Source organism: Gossypium hirsutum, chromosome D11 (assembly GCF_007990345.1).
Source record: "Gossypium hirsutum isolate 1008001.06 chromosome D11, Gossypium_hirsutum_v2.1, whole genome shotgun sequence".
Lineage (NCBI taxonomy): Eukaryota > Viridiplantae > Streptophyta > Magnoliopsida > Malvales > Malvaceae > Gossypium > Gossypium hirsutum.
The window spans coordinates 20,024,531-20,049,123 of record NC_053447.1 but is presented as its reverse complement, the minus strand read 5'-3'; the positions used below and the strand labels follow the sequence as shown (position 1 = coordinate 20,049,123).

The following is a 24,593-nucleotide window of genomic DNA, read 5'->3' as shown; positions in this document are numbered from 1 at the left end:
AGATGTATAAAAGAAGGAGAGATCTAATTCTAATAACTATTAGAATTTAAAGTACATTAAAACTTTATCTTGATCATGATGGACATTCACTTAATAAGATATTGATAAAAATTTTAAACATTATAATATTTTATATATTATATATTTTTTTTATATTTTTAATCAATACGATATATATAATATTAAAAAAATAAAAAAAGGAGACGTGGTGTCTTCTAATAGTGTCATATGACCGGTTAACACCGGTCAATGATCGGTCAAAGTAAAAAGAGTTTTCGTTGATCGGTCGTTGACCAACAGTGACTAGTGTTGACTATGTTGACCGGCCTCGTGGCACTATTAGAATACACCACATCTTTTTTTTTAATATTATATATATATCATATTGATTAAAAATGTAAAAAAATCATATATAATATATAAAAAGTTTAAAAATATTCTAAAATGTATAATTTTAAATTTTAAAAAGTTAAAATAATATATAAAAATTGAAAATTGTTATAAAAATTTAAAAAAGATTTAAATTTCAAGTAATTGCAAAAAAAACTTCAAACTTAAATACTTAAAAAAATTATAATGATATATTTTTGAATTTTTAAAAAATTATTTTTAAACTTTAAAAAATAAAATAAAATTTTTAATAATTTTTACAATTTTTTACATTTTTTGTAATAATATTATTAATTTCAACTAATTTACTTTCAATTATCATATTTTTTCTATAAATTTTACATTTATAATTTTTTATGGTTTATATGCTTTTTTTCTAGATTTTATATATATTTTGAATTTTTATATATTTATTTCCATTTTTATATTTTTTAATGTGTATGTAGATTTAAGGCTTTTTTTTTTACTTTTATAATATAAAAATAATAAAAAATTTACCAAAATGGTATCCCAATCTTATTATTTATGAAAATGGTATGGTGTGGGTGGTGGAGAGGCTGCACCACCATTTTTTGACCCTAATCATTAGTCTGTTATGCAAAAAAAACAAAATTAGTTTTTTAAGGGCAGAGGAGACCTAACAGGCGGCATCGATGGAGGTACCTTGATAGGCGGCACCACTTTGCGCCGGAAAGTTGACCCGAATTGAAAATATTTTCTTTATAAGAGAGCCATGGTCCCCTCAATTGGAAAAAAAAAAGAAGCAGCAGCAACTAAGGAGAAGAAGGGGAAGAGGCAGCAGAGAAGAGAAGAGAATAAGGGTTTTGAGAGGTTTAGTGTTATTTTATAATTTTACTTTGGTTAGGTTAGGGTTTTAAAGAGAGGTGACAACAGATTTTAATTTGCTTTCACCTTAAACCAATCTGTTAATAAATATTAAAATATGTTGTCTCCTCCCTTTAAAATCTTAACCTAACCAAAATAAAATTACAAAAATAATACTAACCTCTCAAAACCCTTGTTCTCTTCTCTTCTATGTCGCTTCTTCCCTTTCTTCTCATTAGCTGCTGTTTCTTTGTTTTTTTTCCTAGTTGAGGGGACCATTGCTCTCTTATAAAGAAAACATTTTCAGTTCAGGTTGTCTCTTCAGCGCAAAGCAGTGCTACCTGTCTCCACCGGTACTGCCTGTCAGGTCCCCTCCGCCCTTAAATTTTTTTTTTTTGCATAACAGACTAATGATTGGGGTTAAAAAACAAGGGTGGTGCCGCCTCTCCACCACCCTCTACCACCCATACCATACCATTTTCGTAAATAATGGGATTGGATACCATTTTGGTAAATTTTTATTATTTTTATATTATATAAGTAAAAAAAAGCATGGATTTAATAAAAAAAATATTTGTTTTTTTATATAAAGATGTCATGTGGCACTTTGTCATTGGCTATAAGATATTTTTTTAACATCTGCCAAAAATGAACTAAAAAATATAATGGAGACATACTTTAAGTACCAAATTGGAACAAAAAAATATTTAAGTACCAAAGTAAAAAACAAGTTATACTTCAAGGGCCAAATCTTAAATTAAACCTTTCTCCAGTAATGTAACACTAGACACTATATGAATACCAACTTTCTTTATTTTCCCGTCAAACATAAAAGAAAAGAAAAGAAAAAGAAAGAAAATCTCCTAATCGAAGAAAATCATTTCTTTTCTCAGTATCCTATCGCTATCTCTCCACGTTTCCCACATAATGCTTGGTGCTCAGCTTTACGTCCATACAATCGCCACTATTTCGATTTCCTCCGACCAATACACTGCTGCTTCTCCTTATCCAACCGCTTCCTCCTCCTGCCTCCGCTCCTCCTCCTTGTGTTCGCATTTTACTACGAAGCGCCGCCGTCCTTCCCCTAAACCCGTCGTCGTTTCTTGCCACTCCGCCTATGGTAGCTTCCGCCCCCAACCTAGTAATGGCGACAATCGAGATCATCAGTTTCTCGAAGCTTCTCTTCTCGTCTCAGGTTTACGAGTGCCTCCCGTTTATCTTTCAATTTTCATTGATTTTTTTTCTTGGAGATAATTTGGAGTTTTGATTCGTTTTGGAGGTGCAGAAACTATTTTACACTACCGGATGTGGAGGCATGGATTTCAACAGGACGTAAAAGGAGTGTTTCCCATGTCCAGAGCTAAAATTACTTCAATAGGACAGGCCGTTCTCATTCGCTTTCCCAGTCCAACTATTTTTCTTAAGATTCCTTGTGATGGGGAGTTCTTGCTACCCATTGTTGTAGATATAATAATAATTATTATCATTAATAAATCAACAATTCTACCCTATTCTTATTTACTACAATTAGTTATCATTGTTGGTTGGATCTATTTTCTTACTAATTCTAATTAATCTAATGTTGCAGGGGAGTTCTCTGTGGAAAAACTCATAGCTGCCTTTTGGGGAGATGATAAAGGGGTACTCATTAATCTGTTACTTTTATTTTAAGATTTTATTGATGACTCATTGTATAAACTTCTGGACATTATGTTATTTTTAATTTTTTTTTCAGGATACCCCTGATCAGTTCCAGCTTGTTAATAATGTTGTGGAGAAGCTCGGATATGAAGTATGGATTTTGTTTTTTTCTCCTGTATCATTAAGACCTGTTGAAATCTTTCTAGCTTTTATCAGTCGCTTGCTGAGTTGCTTTAGTTGTTTCTTTACATCGCATGTCTATTGAAGAACATTCTCGAGTGTTGAACTTGGAGGGAGATAAGTAACCAAAATTTGTAAAATAAGAAAGGGGATAATAAAGCCCAATATACTTGGTTTTTACTCTTACCGAGTTACTAGCTTTAACCTAGGAAAACTTGACACTTTGTTGTGTAAGCATCTCTTTTCATTGATTTTTACATGTCTTCATTTCAGGTTAAAATGGTGAGAATTACAGAAAGAGTCGTCAATACTTACTTTGCGAAATTGTATTTGAGCAAGGTGATTAAAAGATTCTTGTGTGTATATTTATATTTCCTTGGTGTGATACAGGAACCTGATTTATTATTCTTATGTTTACAGCCAGGGGAAAATGATGTCATAATTGTGGATGCACGACCCTCAGATGCCATAAATGTGGCTAACAGATGCAAGGTGCGTATGGGAATATTATTCATAAAGCAATTACAATGAGATATGAGAGGGAATTGCTTGCTTTCTAGTCTTACACCGTTTCCCTGTCTTGACTTGCACCAGTATAAAGTCTCAACAAGACTGCCTTATTTAGTTTGAGTAGATTGGTCAGTATTAAGTATGGCATTTTACATATGTAAGTGGTTGCATTTGCATTTTTTGTGCATATGCTGATAATTCCAGAACTGTGGTCAGATGGTCCAGTATTTCCAATTTGCAATCTGCCTTTCTCATTCCAATGACAAATGGCTCTTTCAAGGTTCAATCCAAAGCTTCTAATCTGTTTTTCCTGTATGCAGGCTCCAATATATGTGAACAAACAAATTGTCTTGGCAGATGCTATTAGAATTGGCTACGGGATGGGCAGAGTGCGTGACAAAAAGTCTACTTATGATGTATCTCTTGACAGGTATATTGCTTATTCCGGCTTTGTTGTCTTCTCTTCTAATTGTGTGGCACATAGTGACATGGTTATATATTTCCAGTGCTGCAGATGGTCCTGATTTACTATTAGAGGAGCTGGATCTGGTGAGGAATATGGATTTAGCTGTCAAAGAAGAAAGATACACTGATGCAGGTAATAATAAAAAAATACCATCTTCTGACCAAAAAACACACCAAAAGGCAAAAAAGAGAGAATATTCTGTTTCTATTCAATTATAAATTTATTAAATGAAGTAGTCACAATGCTATTTTTTTTCATTCCTTTGTTTTGACATACTGAAGCTCTTACTTACTAACACTAGATAAAATTATATTTATTTAATTTCTTGCAGCAAAGTTAAGAGAGAAATTAATGAAGCTACGCGATCATGGCCAGTAACTGTTTACTGATGTATCCACGGTTGTACACTCATTGGTGGTGGTTGGCTTGCTTGTGGTCGAATTCTTTTTGCATTTTTATGTTGTTAGTTCTGGTGTTTCAGTTCATGCTCAAAATGCTGTAGTTTGTAGAGCTTGAGGAAGGTGCGAGGCTCGAGACTCATTACTCTGAGAGTGGAACCTTCACTGTTTTAGTTAAGCCTGAGGAGTCATTCCTCGAAGTGGAATGGATGCATAATCATGTTTTACAAACTGTAGTAAATAATGTACATATTCAATTTAGAAATGTTGCCTATAAGATTAGGGGTAACTAGGACAGTGCATATCCATGATCCCCGAAGGTTATAAATATTCTAATTATACATGGAGCTGCCTACCATTGACTTTCTTTGTACTTTGTGATGATATGACGTATAGTAGAAAAGGATATGATGTTTTTCACCATATGTAAATATCCGCCTGTTTTGGCAATGGCGTCCTTTCACTGTCTATCTCCCCACAACGCATAAGCTTCCTCTTCGTGCATGGCGATAGCATATCTTCATCCCTTACCTCAAGGTCGTCATTATCCATCCTTAAATTAACAAATGGCAAATGATGCTAATAACAGCAGTGATGAGAATTGCTCCTATAAATTGATAATCCATTTGGCTGGTGCCAGGCAACAAGGGAACTCTCCGCTACTGTGGAGTAAGCCTGGACCATAACTGTCCAAATTATTACACATAATTGTCGAGAAGCTCGGGTTTGGCCCCTAAAACACCAGCAACTGCATGCAAAACCATCATTGTATACCCCGTGCAATGCGTGTATTCATTCATTCATTCAAACTTATTGCTAAAATACTTGATTGAATATTTTCTCCTTTATATTCACCATGTCTATAGGGAGCAATATATGAAGTTTGCTGCAAATACTTGTAATACGTAGAAAATATATCCAAAATTTGCCAATTACCCCATATGCAGCTGCTGCTTCCCTATACCCGTGTAGTGAACACCCCAACGTCTAAAAAAGCGTCAACCACAAACCAAAGAATATCATCATATCAATCATCCAAAAAGTTGGTATAAAAGAAAATCTTCCCATTTGCTGCCCCGAAAATGAGAGCTCCCCTTGGCAACTGGCTGGACTGGCGGCAGGTAGCCACCGCCTCACCATCCTTTTCCCCCTTCTCCCTCCTCTCTCATCTTCTCCCCCTTCCCACTGTTGGTAGCCCACCCCTGCCTCTATAGAGTTTGTCAAATTAGATGAAATATCTCACACAAGTTTGAGAAACAAGTTTAAAAACAAAACAAAAAAAACAGATTTGGTGTATGACTAACTCAAATGCCCAAGTCAGCATGTTTCACTAATAAGCCCCTTTAACTTTGGGGTTGACATGCAACTCCTAACGTGGAATGATTGAAATGAAAAGTTGACTTGGGTGGCGCCTTGGTAATAACATCAACAATCCGATCAACAGTATGGACGTGAAGAACATCAAGCTCTTTTCGGTTAACATGGTATCAAACAAAGTGTATTACGACTCTTAAGTTCTTCATTTTTCTGTGTAAAGCAGGATGTTGGCAGTCTATAGTAACGCCGAAATTGTCTCAGAAGGTGGCATGGGACGCATAAGAGGAACATGAAGTTCTTTGAGAAGATGCTTGACCCACAAAATTTCACATGCATTTACAACAACTCTAATACCATAATGAGTTTGTCAAATCAAATTACACAACTGGCACAAGTTTGCTGATTATTCTTGTTCAATATATAGTAGTCATGACCTCAGAAAAAGTGAAGAGAAATTTAAAAAAAAAAAAGAGAGTTAAGGCTGGAAAGTAGAATAAGCCTACAAAACAACTCAGAAAACTAACTAATAAGTCTGAGAAACAAATTTAAAAACAAAAACAGATTTGTATGACTAAATTATATTAAGCTCCTTACTTAAGCTCTGACTATCCCGTTATCTTAAGTTATAGTAAGATACTTATACATAATTTAGGAATAGTATAGATTCTTAGTATTAGACTTAATACTAGGATTAACCTATAAAATTGGAATTAGCCTTTAAAACTAGAATTAAAACTAGCTTGTAGGATCAACTTTAGAATCGGGCTTAAAACTTAATTTAGGGTTTAGAACTTAGGATTAGATTTAATCTTATATTAAGACTTAGAAATTAGGACACCTTGTTTAGTATCTTGCTGTGAATTGTTATATTTTTAGATACATTTATCGTGACATATTTTGTGCTTTTATTTAAAAATTGACTTGAGGAAATATGTCATAATCTCCTCGCTCACATCACACTTATCTTGGTATCCGTTATTTGCTCACATTGCTATATTATTGATTGGATGTCATTAACATGCCTTATGCTTCATAATATTGTCTTTAAGCATTGTGATAAGTTGTGATGATTAGTATACTTTTTTGAATGGAATGGACTATGTTGTTCACATGCATTACTCATTCAATGAAGTATGTTTCGCATATTTATTTCTCTTTCTTATACTCTTCATGATTGATATCATTGTAGCTTTAGTGAGCTTATGATATCCACATTTTGGTACATTTGTGCTTACTATGTCTTACTTTGGTTAATAACAATTGGTATATTGGTAAAGGGTGAAATAGCTTATATTAAATTATCATTTTATGCAATTTTGATTTGCATTCAAAAACTTACAAAGCACTTAAAAATATATTTTAAATGTGTTTTAACTAATTCAAATGTTTTTCTGTCAATACCAAAGTTCTAAGATGTTTAAATTCATTTTATACAAATCTAGAATCAAGTTCTGATGCATATTTTAAATATATGGGAACATAAAGAGTTAGTAAACTACTAAATTGAAGGGTATCAAAACATATAAGTAAAAGTTCTAGAACTTAAATATGTATCGAAATATGGCACCATTATGTTCCTATACGTAGAGTCATGTTCCTAAACATTGAGAACATGGAGTTATGTTCTTGTAAGATAATTTTCTAACGACTATTTTTTTAGATGCATCGATACATTATATGTATTGGAACATGAGCTGTAAGAACACTTTTTGAGCCCAAAATTAATGCTCCAAACAACTTCAAATCATCTTAAACAACTATAAACGACTACAAATCACTTTCTCAATAACATCCAATTTAAGTCAAGAGAAAAACTTCAAATTCTTTATGCTTTCATTTTCTATTGTACATATCTCTTAAGAGCTTATTGTTAGATTTTTTTTATTACTCCCAGTTCATTTTCTTTAAGGTTAAATATAAAATTAGTACCCGAACTAGTCCACTTCTCCCAGATTGGTACCTATGATTTTTTTGTCCTAGATTAATACTCGAACTTTTTTTCGTCCACTAGTTTGGTACATGAGCCTAATAGCGTTAAGATTTTGTTGACGTGGCAACGCTGGCCACTCGCGTGCCACCACGTGTTGCACTCCTAAGACCCCTTTGACCTGTGTTGACTCGACTCCTTAAAAAAAGAATTAAAAACATCATTCATTAAAATAACAAAAAAAACAAATAAATGTTTTTCATCGATTACTGGATCGATTAGAACATAAATCTTTTCGATTGCTTAAGAAACCTTTTGGATTATCCTTGAACATCAAAAGCCATATATGATTTTATTTTATTGACAATGAATCCTTTCACCAGTCTCGTTTCCATCCTTCAACATTTGTACTAGAAAGCCTTTCAATTCCATCATTCAGCCATTTAAGAAACCCTTTTGATTATCCACCCATCTGAAAAATTCTTCACTATCTCATTGAAAATCTTGTTTCATCATCAATTAGTTAGCCCTTTCAATTACCCAACCATTTGTGGTATTCGAATCAAGATTGTCGTATTTTCATCATGTATGTATATTATAGTTTATATTATGTATGTGCAGTGTTTTATCATGTCTTGGGATAAATGTGTGGTGTATATGCATTCGGGTGGAACTTTTGTCACAAACCCTTGTGCAAGTTATGTAGGAGGGGAAGTGTTGCAATGGGATTTTGACCTATATTTCTTGTGTTATTACACCTTGTGTGAGATGGTAGTGGAAGTTGGGTATAGAGCTGTGAGGAACTTTTTATATTGTGAGGGTGGGATAGATTTTAGTAAGGGGCTGAGTGTTTGCTATGATAATTCATCATTCATAGAAATGATTAACCATATAAGAAAAATAGGGTCCATACATGTATATGTTGAACATGAGGTAGACACACCTGATGTTGTTGATGATATCATGTTGTTGCCTGCCACTAGGGAAAGGGAAGTAAATATTGAGGTTAGAGAACCAAATTGTAATGAAGAATTAAATTGTAATGAAAGAGTTAATGGGGGGCTGGGGAACCATTTTTCGAGTTAGGTGGGGAATCTAATGTAGGACCAGAGTTGGGTGAGAGTAGTGATGCACGTGCTGAGAGGGGAAAGTTCTGAAAGTAGTGGGACCAGTGATATAAATAGTTCATTGGGTAATGAAGGGGTTTTAGGGGCAAGATCTAAGAATGAAGAGGTGAGAAATATCAAGGCTTGGTATAGAAAATATAAAGGTAAGAAAAAAAAATGAAAGAGAATGAGAAAATAAGGTTAACAGTGAGGGTCCAAAGGTAGGTGAAGGTAGTGAAAAGTGAGAGAAAAATAGTGAGGTTTTAGATCCATCAGGCGGGGGAACTGGTTATGTTGATTTATCAGATTTGGGGTCTTATGAAAGTGATTCAAATGGTGAGGTAGTTTGCAGGAGAAGTCAACATGTATGTTTCGATCCTAATAACTCAATCCCATATTTAGAGCTTGGTATGGTGTTTAGGGGATCAGAGAAATTCAAGAATGCTTTAGCAAAGTATGCGGTAAAAAAAAGAGGTTTGATATTGTCTATCTTAGGAATAAAAAGGGGAGGACTAGGGCTAGGTGTAGGGAAGATGAGTGCCTTTTAGAATATATGCTACTGTAGATAATAGTGATGGGTTTTACACGATAAAAACCTTTATAGAAACCCACGAGTGTTCAATAACTTTTAAGAATAAAAGGGCATCTTACAAGTTTGTTGGGAACATTTCTTAAGTAAAATTAGAGTGATTCCAAAGTTGAAGTTAATTGAGATGTAGAAACTAGCCAAGGAAAGGTTGAAAGTTGATCTAAGTGGGGGTACGTGCAGTAGGGATAGGAGATGGGCACTGTAGGAGATCAATGGAAGGGTAAGCTATGAGTTTAATAGACTATGAGACTATACAAATGCATTTAGAAAGACATATCCAGATGGCAATATAGAGCTGATGGTAGAAAGACCAACCCCTACTAAGGTTCCCAGGTTTAGGAGATTTTATATAGGGTTTACCATGTTGAGAAAAAGGTTTTTGAAGTGTTGTAGACCTTTTATTTGTCTGGATGTATGCTTTCTGAAGGGAAGATTCAAGGGGGAACTTCTGTCTGTTGTGAGGAGAGATGGAAATGACCAAATCTAATCTATTTCATAGGCAATTATGCAAAATGAAAGTAGAGAAACATGATGTTATTTTCTTAAGAATCTTATTTAAGATTTACAAATTGGTGATGCTTTTAGATTCACATTCATGACTGATAAACAAAAGGTATGTTAGGGACATTACTTAAGTAATTTCTTACCATGCTTAATTTATTAAACCATCCATCTAATACCATTGTTTTTGTTTGTATTTAGGGATTGATGGAAGAGATATCTGAGTTGTTGTTAAGGTTTGAGGACAGAGTCTATGCAAGGCATTTATATGTCAATTGGAGGAAAGAAAATCTTAGAGGAGACATGCAACAAGTATTTTAAGGAGCATGCAAATCATACATAACTGCTAACTTTGAAGATCACATCGAAAAGATTGACTGTATCAAACATAGTGCCAAGGTAAATCTACTTAAAATTGATCCTAAGCCATTATCAAAAGCTTTTTTTTTCCTGGTAGGTCTATATGTGATGAAACTGACAACAATTTTGCTGAGTCCTTTAATGCAACAACTTTAGGAGCAAGGTCAATGTCTATCATTTCCATGTATGAAGAAATTAGGCAGTATGTAATAGGGAGGATTGTATACAATTTGGCCAAATGTAAAAATTGGAATGATCAATTCTATCCTAAGATATGTGAGAAATTAAACAAGAGTATCCAAATGAGTTCATACTGTCATGTTAAATGGCATGGAGTAGAAGGGTTTGAAATGGAAAATTTTGGTGATGTTGTAGTTGTTGACTTATTTCATTGATCATGTAGTTGTTGGCATCCCATGTCCACATGTTGTTGTAGCCATTTTATGGAAAAAAAGCTGATATTTATGATTTTTTTTATAAGGGGTTTAAAATAGATGTGTTTGAAAAATTGTATGGCTTTGTATTGTATGCTGTCCCAAGTGAGAAATTTTGGTTGAAAATTGATATGGGACCAATTTACCTCCCATTCCAAGGAAAATGCTTGGGAGACCAAAAAAGAACAAAGTAAGAGCAGAGGGAGGGAGGAGTGGAAGTAAATTGTTTAGAAGAGGGAGGAAGATAAAGTGCCAAAGTGTTCCATGGTTGGACACAACTCCAAAAGTTGTCAAACTTCATCTGCTGTAAGTGTTTTGATGACTAAGAAATTTAATGCAATTGTTGGTTAATTTGAGAACTCCTAACATGTTAAATTTACAGAGTACACCTACTCATACTCCACTAGCTCCTGCTCCTGCTCCTGCTCCTGCTCCTACTCCATTAGCTCTACCAACTCTTTCTGATCCTGCTCCACTAGCTTCTTTTCAAATAGTTACATTTAAAGCATTGCATCATCACCACCAGCTCCTTCAACACAACCAACTCCTCCCACCATGTTAACCTCTTCAACACAATAAATACTTACAAGACTAAGTAGTAGGGGAAAACAAGTTGTGCAAGGGATTGGATTATACACTGATGAGAAGACAATGCAACAAATTTTGAATGTAAGTTACAAATTGTTAAATTATTATGCTTATTGTATTTTGGGAGTGCGACATGTTTTTTAATTATATATTTTATGCATTGCAGCATGGTATGAAAGGGGAAACCGTAATGACTGTTTCAACCAAGTGCACCAATAAAAGGAAGGGAAGCAGCAACAAGGAAACTGTTGGTGGGACTCAGGAAAGTAGGAACACAAAAAAAGTTAAGTCCAAAGATCCACCCAAGCACAATCGTAAGCCATGGAGATAGTTTATGCCAATCTGATTTCGTTAGTTAACATAGGTGGATAATTTGATGGTTCAATTAGTTAACATACGATGGATAGTTTGATAGTTTTATTTTGTTAGATCATTTTGATGGTTGTATTTTGATGGACACTTTATGTTGATATTTTATATATGATGATTGTAATAGATGGTTCTTGTAACACCCCTTACCCGTGTTCCTTACCGAAACAGAGTATGAGGTATTACTAGAATTCAAATACTTAATTTTTTTTTATAAAAATTTTGGCAGCATTTCTGCTTATTTTTACATAAGACCTCCTGCAGATTTAAAAAAAAAACAATTTCAACCAACTTCAATATTTCCAACCAATAACAGTTATATATATTCAGACATAATTTATCCATTAATAAACTCCAGCATATTTAACCGAACAATACTATATATATATTTATACTACATTACATAAAGTTATCTATACATGCCATTTTTTCAAAGTATTGGTTGCAAAATACCCAAAAGATGATGATGATAGATGTTCTGACTCCGTTCACTTCTCGAGTTGATTAATATCACTATAAAACAAAGGAAAAACAAAGAGGAGTAACCTTATAGCTTAGTAAGTATGTATGTAATCAATAAATAAATTACTAAGGTAATATCGTATATTATATAATCTCTATCACACATAAATCTATCATCTAGTCAACTTCCAGCAAACTGTTTTTCTGCGTCACAGTTGGTAAATTATTTTTATCTGGAGATACAGAACTCCAAATTAAGATCCGTAAATTTTCTCTGAAACTAGACTCATATATATTCTTACCATAAAATTTTCATAATTTTTGGTTCATCCAATTAGTACAGTTTATTCTCTAAAGTTTCCCCTGTTTCACTGCTTGACATTTCTGACCTCTCTTCACTAAAAATGAATTATCTCACTGTACAGAATTTTGATGATAATTTAGTTTATTTAATTTGAAAATAGACTCATCAAGGATTCTAAGCATATAAATTATAACTCATAATTATTTTTTTACAATTTTTAGTGATTTTCCAAAGTCAGAACAGGGGATTCCAAAATCATTCTGACCCTGTCTCACTAAAATTTAAATATCTCAAAATATACAACTCTTTTGCTTGCTTTGTTTCTTTTATATGAAAGTAGACTCAGTAATCTTTAATTTCATATCTCATTCAACCACTAACTCAATTTCTACAATTTTTTTTGTAATTTTTCAAACTAACGTCACTGTTATTGTCCAAATCCATTCTATTCCAACATCTCTTGTTCACATAGCACTATAACCATTTATTTTATAACACAACACAAATTTCATCACTTCAATCACTTTTCACAACTTATTACATTCCAATCACTTCCTCGTATTTCATCATCATGACGGTATATATAAAATAATATTCGGAGCTTTTTACATAGTACTACTCATATTATTATTTTTTATCATTCGATACACGTAGTATCCTTCACATAGTACTACACACGTGATCAGTTTTACAATTCACGTAGTAGCCTTCACATAGTACTACACACGTGAACAAGTTTTACGACTCACGTAGTAGCCTTCACTTAGTACTACACACGTGCTCAAGCTTCTTAGTTCACATAGTAGCCTTCACTTAGTACTACACATATAACTGTAGTTTATCGAGACACGTGGTAGCATTCACACAGTACTATACACGTGCTCAAAGCTTCTTAGTACCACACATGTGACCATTACTTATCGATACACGTAGTAGCCTTCACACAGTACTACACACGTGTTCATCGATACTTACTCAAATCTTTAGCATTACAACATTTTCACAAAGATTCTTACTTTCCAAATATATTTGCAATTCGTTCAAAACACATTATAATATCAACCTTTTTACGTATAATGTCACAAAATATAACGAAAATAATTATAATAATATATTAATTACATACAACTTACCTCGATGCAAAATGTAAAGATTTTGCAATTTAATCCTCAATATTCTCTTTTCTCTGATTAAGGTTGATTTCTCGTCTTTCTTGATCTATAACAGCAAATTGAGGTTATTTAATATTCACATTTATTAAAACAAGCTTCATCTCAACTTTTATAAAATTACAATTTTGCCCCTAAACTTTTACATAATTACATTTTTGTCCCAAGCTCGAAAATTAAATTTCACACTTTATTCTTATGTTTTACAACATGCTGAACACTTTTCTCTTCTATGGAAACATCAACTTCTCACTGTAACATACACTTATGAACAATAAATATTTTTACCGATTATGTCGATTTACTCGTTTTTGCTTAAAATCACTTAGCAAAAGTTGTTTAACATAATTTCTAGCTTCATATTCCACCATAAAACAGAAAAATAAACACATTTCACCTATGGGTATTTTTCCAAATATGAACCCTAACATGAATTATTGATAGAATAAGCTAAACCGAGCTACGAGGATTCCAAAAATGCGAAGAACATTAAAAACGGGGCTAGGATGCACTTACTATGAGCTTGAGAAAGTGAAGAAACCCTAGCTATGGTGACTCTTCAAATTTGACAGCAACTTATGGAGAAGATGATGATTTTTGTCATCTTTTTCCCATTTTATTCTTTTTATTACCAAATGACTAAAATGCCCCCATAAAAAATCTATTTCACCCATTTCTTATGTCTATTTTTGTCCATCAATTAACTAATGGTTTAATTGACATATAAGGACCCCCAATTTATAATTTCATAACAATTAGACACTTCTAACATGTAGAACTCAACTTTTGTACTTTTTACAATTTAGTCTTTTTGACTAAATTGAGTTCCCAAACGTCGAAATTTTCGAACGAAATTTTTACGAAATTTTTCTGTGAAATTTTAGATCATAAAAATATAATAATAATCATATTTTCCCTCGTCAGATTTGTGGTCCCGAAACCACTGTTCCGACTAGGCCCAGAATCGGGCTGTTACAGTTCTATTTTGTTGATGTCGATTTTGGTATTTGCATATGCTTTTACAACAACAAAAAAAGATTTTTCAATTCAATTCAATCCATTCATTCTTAACAACTAATGCAAAAAATACATGGACAATATTTCACCATCCACAAACAAGATAATTCAAAAACATCATCCATAATACAATTAACAACTTATAATCAACTATTTCTTTGTTGTTCATTGACATTTTAGCCTTGTACAAATTTATCTTCTCTTCTAACGAGTTACCTTCAATCGCATTTTTTGCATTTTGTCAATATTGAGCTTATCGTTCTCAAGTCTTAATCTCATGTTCTCTGTCAATAACATCTTATTTTGAAGCATTACTTCATCAATTGTGCATCATTGTTCTTCTACAATTGAATACGTCTCGTCATTGTTACCTTCAACCCACCGAAAAAAATCACAACCCTCGGTCTTCATTTCTCACATTCAACAAAAAAATTAGAATATTAAAAATCTAAGAATATATATTAAATCCAAATTGCAACAAAATGTCAAAACACACAAAACCCTTTGTTTCTCACAAACCCAACTATGGCAAACCAAAACACAAACCCTAATTTTCCTATTTAAAGTTTGCACACCCAAAGAATTTTCTCCCTTTGTTCTTTGGAGTATTTGCATTGGAAACAGGAGCCCTTAAACCATAATGGCAGCACAAAACACTTCCATGCGCACTTGATTTTCTGTTCGTAGAAGAAGACATGGTGGGGACGTGAAGGAGATGAAAAATGAGAGATAGGAAACAAATAAGTGAAAGGAAAAAACAAATACATAAACAAAAGAAGGAAAAATGAAAGAGATGGTAAAGAAAATGAAAGAGAGAGACATGAATGAAAAATGCTTAAGACGATGCAGAGAAAATGAAAGAGAAAGTAGCATGGAAAATGTTGAAGACGATGATGAAGAATAAATTTAAAGGAAAAATATTTAAAACAATCCGGTCAAAACAAATTAAACACAAGTCAAAGTGGTCTTGGGAGTGTGACACGTAGTGGCGCGCGAGTGGCCAACACTGCAACGTCAGTAAAATCTTAATGCAGTTATGCTTAGGTACCAAACTAATGAACAGAAAAAAAAGTTCAGGAACCAATCTGGGACAAAAAAGACCATAGGTACCAATTTGGGAGAAGTGGACGAATTTGAGTAATAATTTTGTATTTAACCCATTCCTTTAAGAGCTTAATTTTTACAAACACACCTTGTAGTGGCTTATTTGTTTACTTTCTTTCATATCATCAACTACAAATTGATAGGGTTTTAATCGAGGCATAAAAATTTATTACATTATTTTTTTAAAATAATTAATTATCATTATTTAAAATATTTTACTGGGGAAAATTGATTAAAATATAAAAGAAAAAATGATTTTATCACAAAGTTAATAATATAATTGAATTAAAATTAAGTTTAAAATATATAATATTTATTTGCATAAAAATTATTCAAAAACAAAAAAAAGAGAGAAAAATAACTATCATTCATATGTGTTCTTTTTAGAAAATACATATATTAATTCAACTATACATTATGTTAACATATACTTATATAGGAAAAGTATAAACTAACAATTTGTGATTCCTTTTACAATCATAGACAAGTCTCATACTTAATTTTATTTTTTAGGATTTAGGAACAATCGTTTAAGATTTAAAGTTTCATTATATATAAATGTAGATTTAAGGTTTGGTGTTGAAATTTTAGAATTTAAGTTCTTATACATTAAATTTATCAAAATTAATTTTAAATTATAATTTAATTTAGTAATAATTAGAATAATTTCAAAATTAATTATATTCTATTATTTTTTATTAATTTTGATGTTTTAAGCTTTTGATATAACAATATTTAATATAAATTTTATATTTATTATATTTTCTAAGTCATTTTGTGAAAATATAGTTGAAAATTTTATCAAAGCATTTTTAAAAGCTTGCAATATACCCGGAAACATATTTTAAATGTGTTTTAACTTATCTAAATGCTTTTGAGTTAATACCAAAATGTTCTAAGGTATTTAAAATTTTTTTAAGGTACATTGATAGTCAAGTTTTGAGACATAAGACCATATGTCTCGAGATATGAAACTTTGAATGCAAAATTCTGCTTCAGGAGTTGCATGTCTAAAGGCATTGGTCTGTATGTCTTGAGACATACTTTCCAATGATTATATAACAGTTATTTTTCAGTCATGTCTCAAGACATCTTGCCAAGTCTCAAGACTTAGGATGCAGAGACAATTTTTAAGCCCGAAATGAATGCTTCCAATAGCTAGAATTTTTCCCCAGCGGCAATAAACATCCACAAACTTATTCCTTAATATTAATATAAGTCAAAGACACTTCAAGATACAAGATAGAGGTATCCATGTATCAAACACGAGAAAAATCTTCAAATCTTCATTCTTTTATTTCTCTTGTAAATATTCTTTAAGAGCCTAGTGTCAAATCTTTTGCCATTCACATATCTGTTTAGAGCTCATGCTTGTAGACATTCACCTTTTTAGAGGTTCCCATTGCTCATTATTCATCTTTATCATCAAATATAAATTGGGAGGGTTTTAGTTGAGCAATAAAAACTATGAACGGATCTAGTTTAACCATAAAAGTTATGGTGGAAATGTATTATCTAAGCCTTGAGAAAAAAAAATAGAGTTGTAAATGTTAGTTTGGATGTATCAATTATAGTAGTGAATAGGGAAATCTTTAATGTTGGAAAGCCAAGATAGTGGAGGTAGGTGATTGAGGTGGAACCATTGTAATAACTTATCAAGCTTTTTTCCTTCTCGCATTTCATTTAGAAAATTTTGTAGAAATTTTTTAAATACTAATTCATCCCTTTTAGTATTTTTGAGCCTAATATCTTTAATAAAAAATTACTAAATAAAAAATTTGAACCTAATGCAAATAAATAAAACAATTAATCTTTAATAAAAAATTCATTTAATGTATTTTTATAAATTTTTATCAATTTAAATACATTTCTCAGGAAAAAAAAACTTTTTCTTAATCTCCCTACTTTTTAGGTTATAAAAATAGTTATATTTCAATTTTATTTTTAAATCTCGTCCGAATTTGAGATTTAATCTATACTTTAATTTTGACATAATTTAATATATCAAATTTTATAATATTAATTAGTCTAAATATTTTATTTTAATTAAAATGATGATATGAATTGTTACTATCACTTTATTAAATTTTGGTCCATCACAATGTTATTCTATTATTATATGAATATCAAATTTATTTTATTTTTTCAAAAGGCGACACCAAATTATAACCATGTTAATATTATTTATTTATTAATGATGCACAACATTAATATTGCATTAAATATTATTTCTAAAGTTTATCCAATGAAAAAATTAGAATAAGACGTGACTATGTAGTGACCCGCCAGCTAATGGTCCTAATGCTGACGTGGGGGACTCTGTGTCAGGCTGAGCACAGAATACGGAATATATAACATCCATTCATCATCTGGCTGTCATCTGCCTTCTGTTTGTTGGATCATTTTGTCCTGTCTTGTCTTCTAGTATCGTCTCATCTCATCTCTGCTTTCCCTTTTTCCTTGGCTGAATTAGATCAAAATATTTGTAATAATAAGCTTTCTCCCGTTTCTTTCTTTTCTTCCATGAATCTTTGAGGTTTTTTTTTTTTTGATATTTCTGACACCCAAATGGCGATTGAAGATGACGCTGAGAGCTGCGGGAGTAGAGCTGTGGACTCGCTTGTCCATGTGAATCCTCGACATCACAGGCAAAAGCTTGACGTTTTCCACCAGGTGCTTAACCGTATCCGTCACTCTAATTATGCCGAAGCTAATCTGCCTGGCTTTGATAATCACCTCTGGCTTCATTTCAGTCGACTTCCTGCTCGGTACTAACTTTAACCCTCTCTCTCTTTATATATGTATTATTTCTGCTTTTGTTCGATGCTGTACCTTTTTCTCTTTAAACTTTCTCAACTGATTGTTTGGTTTCTGATGATCGGAAGGATAAGTTTCAGATGAGATTCATGAATCTTACAATTGGCGTAGATTTATAAATATCATCCTTTAGAAAGAAAAAAAAAAAGCGTCGCTAGCAAACAAGGAAAATAGAACAATCATGTGAATCTGGAAATTTCTATTTGTCTTTTCTCATATTTCTCATCGTGCTTTTTAAGTTCACCTCTCTCGACGTTGTTGAGATTTCATTTACTGTTGATAGATATGCATTAGACGTGACTGTGGAGCGGGAAGAAGATGTGCTCACACATAAAAGATTACTGCATTTGGCAGAAGACCCCGCTAATCGTCCTGCTTTTGAAGTTCGTATGGTTCAGGTATTCTTCCAATTCCTCGTTAGCACCATGAAATCCTGGAGATCTAATGAAGCTTGGCTTTGACATGACTACCATTGACTCTTGTATGTCAAATTGCAATCTTGTGTGATTTTGGCATGTCATGTATAGGTCTATCCAGTCTTCCCCGCACAATCTATTGACTCAGTTCATTCTGATTCTTCTATGCAAGAAGATGCACAAAGTGCTTATCATTCATGTAGACAAGGGTAAGGCTCCTTGTAGCTAAAGTTATTTTGCATGGATTTCTTTGGTGCTCTTTTTCCTTTTTCCTTTTAGATCCAAATTCTTTCTATCGGATCCATTTATTTCCTTCCTTTCTTCAGCATCCACCCACCTCCTACATTTGGTTCGTCTTCTAATCTTGAAGCTCTTGCTCTTCAAGCAAGAAGATATCATGTTGAAGATGGAGGAAGTGCTGTCAATTCAACCTCAGGTCCTTTCCGGTAAGGATTTTGATGAGTTGATCACTATCTCTTCTTAGTCTTATGGTGCAAAGTGGCTTTCTCCTTTCTGATCTGGTTATTAGATGGTTTAAGAGCCCATGAGCTGAGTTGACATTATTTTGCTTGCTCTTTTCGTTGAAGCACAGTCTAAAGCCACTGCCTTGCTCTTAATATCTGCCTAACTTGATTTGATATAAATACTCTTCTGGAATGTTGAATCTTGTAGGCCCATGCACGAGATCACCTTTTCAACAGTTGACCGGCCAAAACTCCTTAGTCAGGTATTTGAATACTTTCTCTTCTCCTGTCTGACGAAGTGGGCCGTTGTGTGTTCTCATATATTTCAGATTGATATTGGCACCCTCGTTTTGTTTCTTAACATGAGATTGGTGTATTTTGGTTGCTTATTTGAAACAACTGTTTGGTTATTTTTAATCACTGAATTTGATATTGACAAAGATAAATTTGTTCTGCTGGCACTTACTCTTGGCTATGTTATTATTGTGGGAAGACCAAAATGTTGTATTTGAAGTTTCTCTTGCAATGATGAATATTGATGATTATTTTTGCAGCTTACTTCTTTACTTGCGGAGATTGGATTGAACATTCAAGAAGCTCATGCTTTTTCCACTACTGATGGGTACTCTTTGGATGTTTTTGTTGTTGATGGTTGGCCTTCTGAGGTATGCTCTTATATTTCTTCACGTAAGTGGATAAAATGCTTGTCGCTAAGGCTGTAACATGACTCACTCATTACTCTTTTAGGAAATTGAGGAGCTCAAAAATGCATTGGAGAAGGAAATTTTGAAGTCGAAGGTACCGTTTCCATCATGATTCACTCATTATAGCAATGACATTACATATATATATTCTTTAGCACTGAATCAAGCCTTATCAGTGCTGCACATGATGCCTGATATACAGCTAGTAAATTGGTAATCTTACTTGTTGGCACAAAAATGAATTCTTTTTTCTATATATTATTTCTGAATTTATGAACGGTGAGTTTTATAGAAAGTATTAATACTTAAATTTTGATGAAGCAAGAAACTAAATATCTGATTTAAGGTCTGGTTCTTCAAAAGGCTAAATCCTAAATATGACTTATCAGAAGCTTAATTTTCCACTTTTCAAATATAAGTTTCTTAGCTTTTCAAGCAAATTTCCTCTAAACAGATGCATACTAAATGCTTTCCAGTAGATGAACCTAAGTTCTGTACTTGATGACTTGTAAATTTGAGTATTATTATACCTATATATTATGGACTGCTGGAGCTAACCTATTTATCTACTTCCCTTTTGTGTTTTATTATCAGCTGCAGGAACAATCTTATTCTAGAAAGAGTTCAGTTATGACTGAGCATGTCAAAGAAAGGGTTGTCTCCTTACCTAGTTGTGTTGAAATCCCTACTGATGGAACTAATGTATGGGAAATTGATGCCAGGCAGCTCAAAATAGAAAACAGGATTGCATCTGGGTCATATGCTGATCTGTAAGTATTCTCATTTTCAAACCAGCTTCTTTCTTTTTTTGTTGTGGGGAGAGTACAAGTTCTAACTCATTATCTGATTTAACATCTTCAGGTACAGAGGCACGTATTGTAGTCAAGAAGTGGCTATTAAAGTCCTCAAGCCTGAGCAGATCACAAGAGAAATGCTGAGAGAGTTTAGTCAGGAAGTTTATATTATGAGGTTTGTTGGAGTACTTGTAAATGCTTATTGTTGTGCAGGGAACCTATCATTCTCTGATAAGCATTCTATAAGTGATCAGATTTTAGTGATTTTCCTATTAAATGGATGTTTCTTCTTAAGTTTATATGATCTAGGCTTGTATTTAAATTAGGATGCAGATTTCATCTGATGGATCTTTTAGTTTGTAGTACAAATATAACATAGACCTTTGTGCACACAGAGAAGTTCATTGTTATAACATAGACCTTAACAATTTTAAGTTATGATAAGGGAATAAGGAAATACTCATCTTGAACTCTTCTTGAATCATAGGAGCTATTATTTGAATTTGAATTCTTTACAATCGACTTTATCATGAGCTCTTGATATTTATCTAGGAGGATTTTTTTTTATTTATCCACTTTCCATTGTTACATCAAGGGATTTTGAGGCGATGTTTGGCTTCCTGGAGGGTATAGCCTTCTCTCCTATAAGATGAGATCATTAAAAGGTCATGTTATTTCCATGGCCTTCCAATTTATCTGGCACAATTTGCTAAATGTTTTCCTCCCTTCTTCACACGTGCCTCTCCAAAGAACATGTTCCTCCCTTTCTATTCCTATCCTTCTCTAGTCCCTAGCTGGTCTGAATTATTAGTTACTACAGATTTTAATAATTATGGTGAATTTTCAAAAGAAAAAAATTCTTTGGAAGATTGGTGTTCGGTACTAAAAAACCCAAAGGGGATTTCTGTTGTTGCTGCTTTATTCTTAAAAGTGGATGGTTAGACCTAGGAGTGTTGGGATGGTACAGAGGGACAAAGCTATGAAAGAGGCTACTTTTAGCTTGCTGTCTGCATAACATCTATGCTCCGTGTACCATGCCTTTTCAGTTCACTTCAAAATTAATTGCTATCTACGCTATCTTTGATTTTTTGGTAGTTCAAAAGAAGTCTGAATTTGAGCATTTCCAAGAGTAGTCTCCTGTAGAACCAAAAATGATTCCATTTATCAGTCTGTATGTGTCGGGTGTGAATACTACCAGAAAACTGTGGAAGGATCATCCATATATAACATGGTTTCTTACATATTATAGTTGAATTTAAGACCCTCCCAAGTTATTGAATGTACTATAATGTGCTAATCTTAAAGTTGGTTCTAGGAGGGTGAGACTGATTGGTACTTATCTTCAAGGCCAATTCACATGCTGCGTTTTGTTTTTTTGATCCTGTTTGCAGGAAAATTCGGCATAAGAATGTTGTTCAATTCATTGGCGCATGTACAAGATCTCCAAATCTGTGCATTGTGACTGGTATAATCTAGTTAACTTTTCCTGCCATGTGTTACTATGCTCTATACTTTCTTTCTCTGCGCGTAAAATTTAAAAATTTTGCTTCAACAATGTTGCTGTTTTTCATCTTTACCAGATTAATCTATAATTATGTTGCTAGAAGGGAACAAATCTGGCTTTGGAGTGCAAACTGAGAGATTGACAAAACCTACCATTACGAATTTAATGTCTGTGAATTCCATCTCTATACCAAAATTTAATTTGTCAGATTTGTATGCCTTTTCACCCCTTCTAATTTTTCCTATGATAAACTCTATGAACTTCATTTAAGAAAATAAGATTTTCATTGCATTTTATAAATAATCAGTTTTTGATAGTGGTATTTGTGCATCATCAGAGTTCATGGCCAGAGGTAGCATATTTACTCAAAGTAGCCGTTGATGTTTCCAAGGGAATGAACTATTTGCATCAAAACAACATCATCCATAGGGACTTGAAAACTGCCAATCTTCTGATGGATGAAAATCAAGTAAGACCATTTTGTTTTTCCTTGTATCTTGTTTCGGATAAATACTGTATTGCAAAATAGCATATTTGATTAACATATGATATTTTTCCTGAAACCACTTATCTGTCCTAGATAGGTTGTTAAAGTTGCTGATTTTGGAGTTGCTAGAGTGCAGTCTCAATCAGGAGTGATGACAGCTGAAACTGGAACATACCGCTGGATGGCCCCTGAGGTATGTATTTTTCTTGGACATTTATGTTTCTCCTTAATATTCTTTACATCATGGTAATTAGCTGCATGGATGATCTTTGTAGTATGCGTTGCATTTCCTTTTTTCCTTTTAATATGTCTTTTTGATAATCAAAACATGTGCTATGGTCTCTAATTTCCATGTCTGAACTATAAGAATCATTCTGCATTATATAATCAACTTCTACAAAAAAAAAAAAACCTTCTACGTGGCTACTTTTTGTTTGGTCATTTGATCGATGTAGTGCATTACACTTAATACTTCCAGCAAATGAGAGTCAAGCATGATTTGATTTGTAGAACCTGGTTTTTATAATCTAATATTTCTTTCACCAATCTTATTTAATGTAGGTTATTGAGCACAAACCATACGATCACAAGGCAGATGTTTTTAGCTTTGGAATATCACTCTGGGAGCTACTGACAGGAGAAGTAAGACTTTCTAATTGTGCATTATTGTCTGTGTGCAAACTTGATTTCATCAACAAAGCATTGATAGTCAGTTTGAGATTATAAATATTTCTTTTTGACGTATGGATACTTTCAAAATGTCAGCTCCCATATGGTCTCCTAACTCCATTACAAGCAGCCGTTGCGGTGGTGCAAAAGGTATATAAATCTGAAACACTCACTTATTGTGCTAATAATGAGGAGTATCATTTGTTTGATAAGGATCATTTTACAGAGTCTACGCCCGACAATCCCCAAGCATACTCACCCAAGACTAAGGGAACTGCTTGAGAGATGCTGGCTGCAGGACCCAAGCCAAAGACCTAACTTTTCTGAAATTATAGATATCCTTAAACAAATAGCTAAAGAGGTAAAGGTATTCATGGGAAACTAGGAATTGTAATTAGTGGAGTCAAAGAAAACAATTCTAAGCGTGGTAGTTACCTTTGAAATAGGTTGCAGATGAGGGGGAAGATGGGTGCAACATCAAGTCTTCTGATGCTTTCTTCTCCACCGTGAAGAGGAGGATGCTGTGAATTACACGTGTTGTCTCACTGCATGCATACATGCATTTCTTTTTTTTCTTTCTTTCTTCCTTTTTTTTGTTGGGGGGGGGGGGGATGTACAGCATTATGCATGATGAGAGGGATTATCCAGTTTTTGTAACTCTTGTTACCGTTTCCTTCAAATCCGTTTTTAAGTGTTACAATTGCTATCTCCCCCCTTGTTTCCTCTCACTCTCTCCTATAGAAGGTTTTCTAATAAGGGAAATGGATAAGGATTATTCAAGAATTAATCCGAAAACCAAATTTGATATTAAGTTTCTTGTCACTCATGATTCAAGTGTTTTTCACATGCAATGAGATAAAGAAAAAGTTATATTGAAAAAAAGTTACATTCATACTATTATTTCACTTATGATTGAAGTATTTTTGAGCACTTCCATCCTTCGGTATTTCAATTGTAATGATACTTTATGCTAAAGTTCATCAACCGACGGATGTTTCACACTTGCAAACGTTTACTCCCTTTTTTGGAGTATAAATTCCTGAGCCTCTCTTTTCGAGAATGATTTGTGGAGATTTATTTG

The 24,593-nt window shown here is 33.1% G+C and overlaps 1 protein-coding gene and 1 pseudogene across 3 annotated transcripts; both read left to right on the top strand.

Moving 5' to 3' along the window:
• Positions 1 to 2,037: 2,037 nt before the first annotated feature.
• Positions 2,038 to 4,833, top strand: LOC107912856 (bifunctional nuclease 2). Of its 3 annotated transcripts, none has more exons than XM_041106426.1 (9): positions 2,038 to 2,410; positions 2,501 to 2,680; positions 2,804 to 2,856; positions 2,951 to 3,007; positions 3,310 to 3,375; positions 3,457 to 3,528; positions 3,867 to 3,976; positions 4,053 to 4,144; positions 4,344 to 4,833. In XM_041106426.1, exons 1-9 carry the CDS (start codon positions 2,143 to 2,145, stop codon positions 4,388 to 4,390), a joined length of 945 nt encoding a protein of 314 aa, XP_040962360.1. In that variant the 5' UTR covers positions 2,038 to 2,142; the 3' UTR covers positions 4,391 to 4,833. The 3 variants fall into 3 exon arrangements, with proteins under 3 accessions (XP_040962360.1, XP_016696698.1, XP_040962359.1); XM_016841209.2 differs by having other exon boundaries at positions 2,495 to 2,653; XM_041106425.1 differs by having other exon boundaries at positions 2,495 to 2,680.
• Positions 4,834 to 18,045: 13,212 nt separating this feature from the next.
• Positions 18,046 to 24,323, top strand: LOC107912857 (serine/threonine-protein kinase STY17-like; annotated as a pseudogene).
• The last annotated feature ends 270 nt before the right edge of the window (positions 24,324 to 24,593 follow it).

Excerpts from the sequence above, each read along its gene's own strand:
- LOC107912856 (XM_041106425.1), top strand. The coding sequence starts at position 2,143 with ATGCTTGGTGCTCAGCTTTACGTCCATACAATCGCCACTATTTCGATT. Across the intron at positions 2,411-2,494 it reads AGCTTCTCTTCTCGTCTCAG|GTGCAGAAACTATTTTACAC; the intron begins GTTTACGAGTGC and ends TTCGTTTTGGAG. Across the intron at positions 3,977-4,052 it reads TATGATGTATCTCTTGACAG|TGCTGCAGATGGTCCTGATT; the intron begins GTATATTGCTTA and ends ATATATTTCCAG.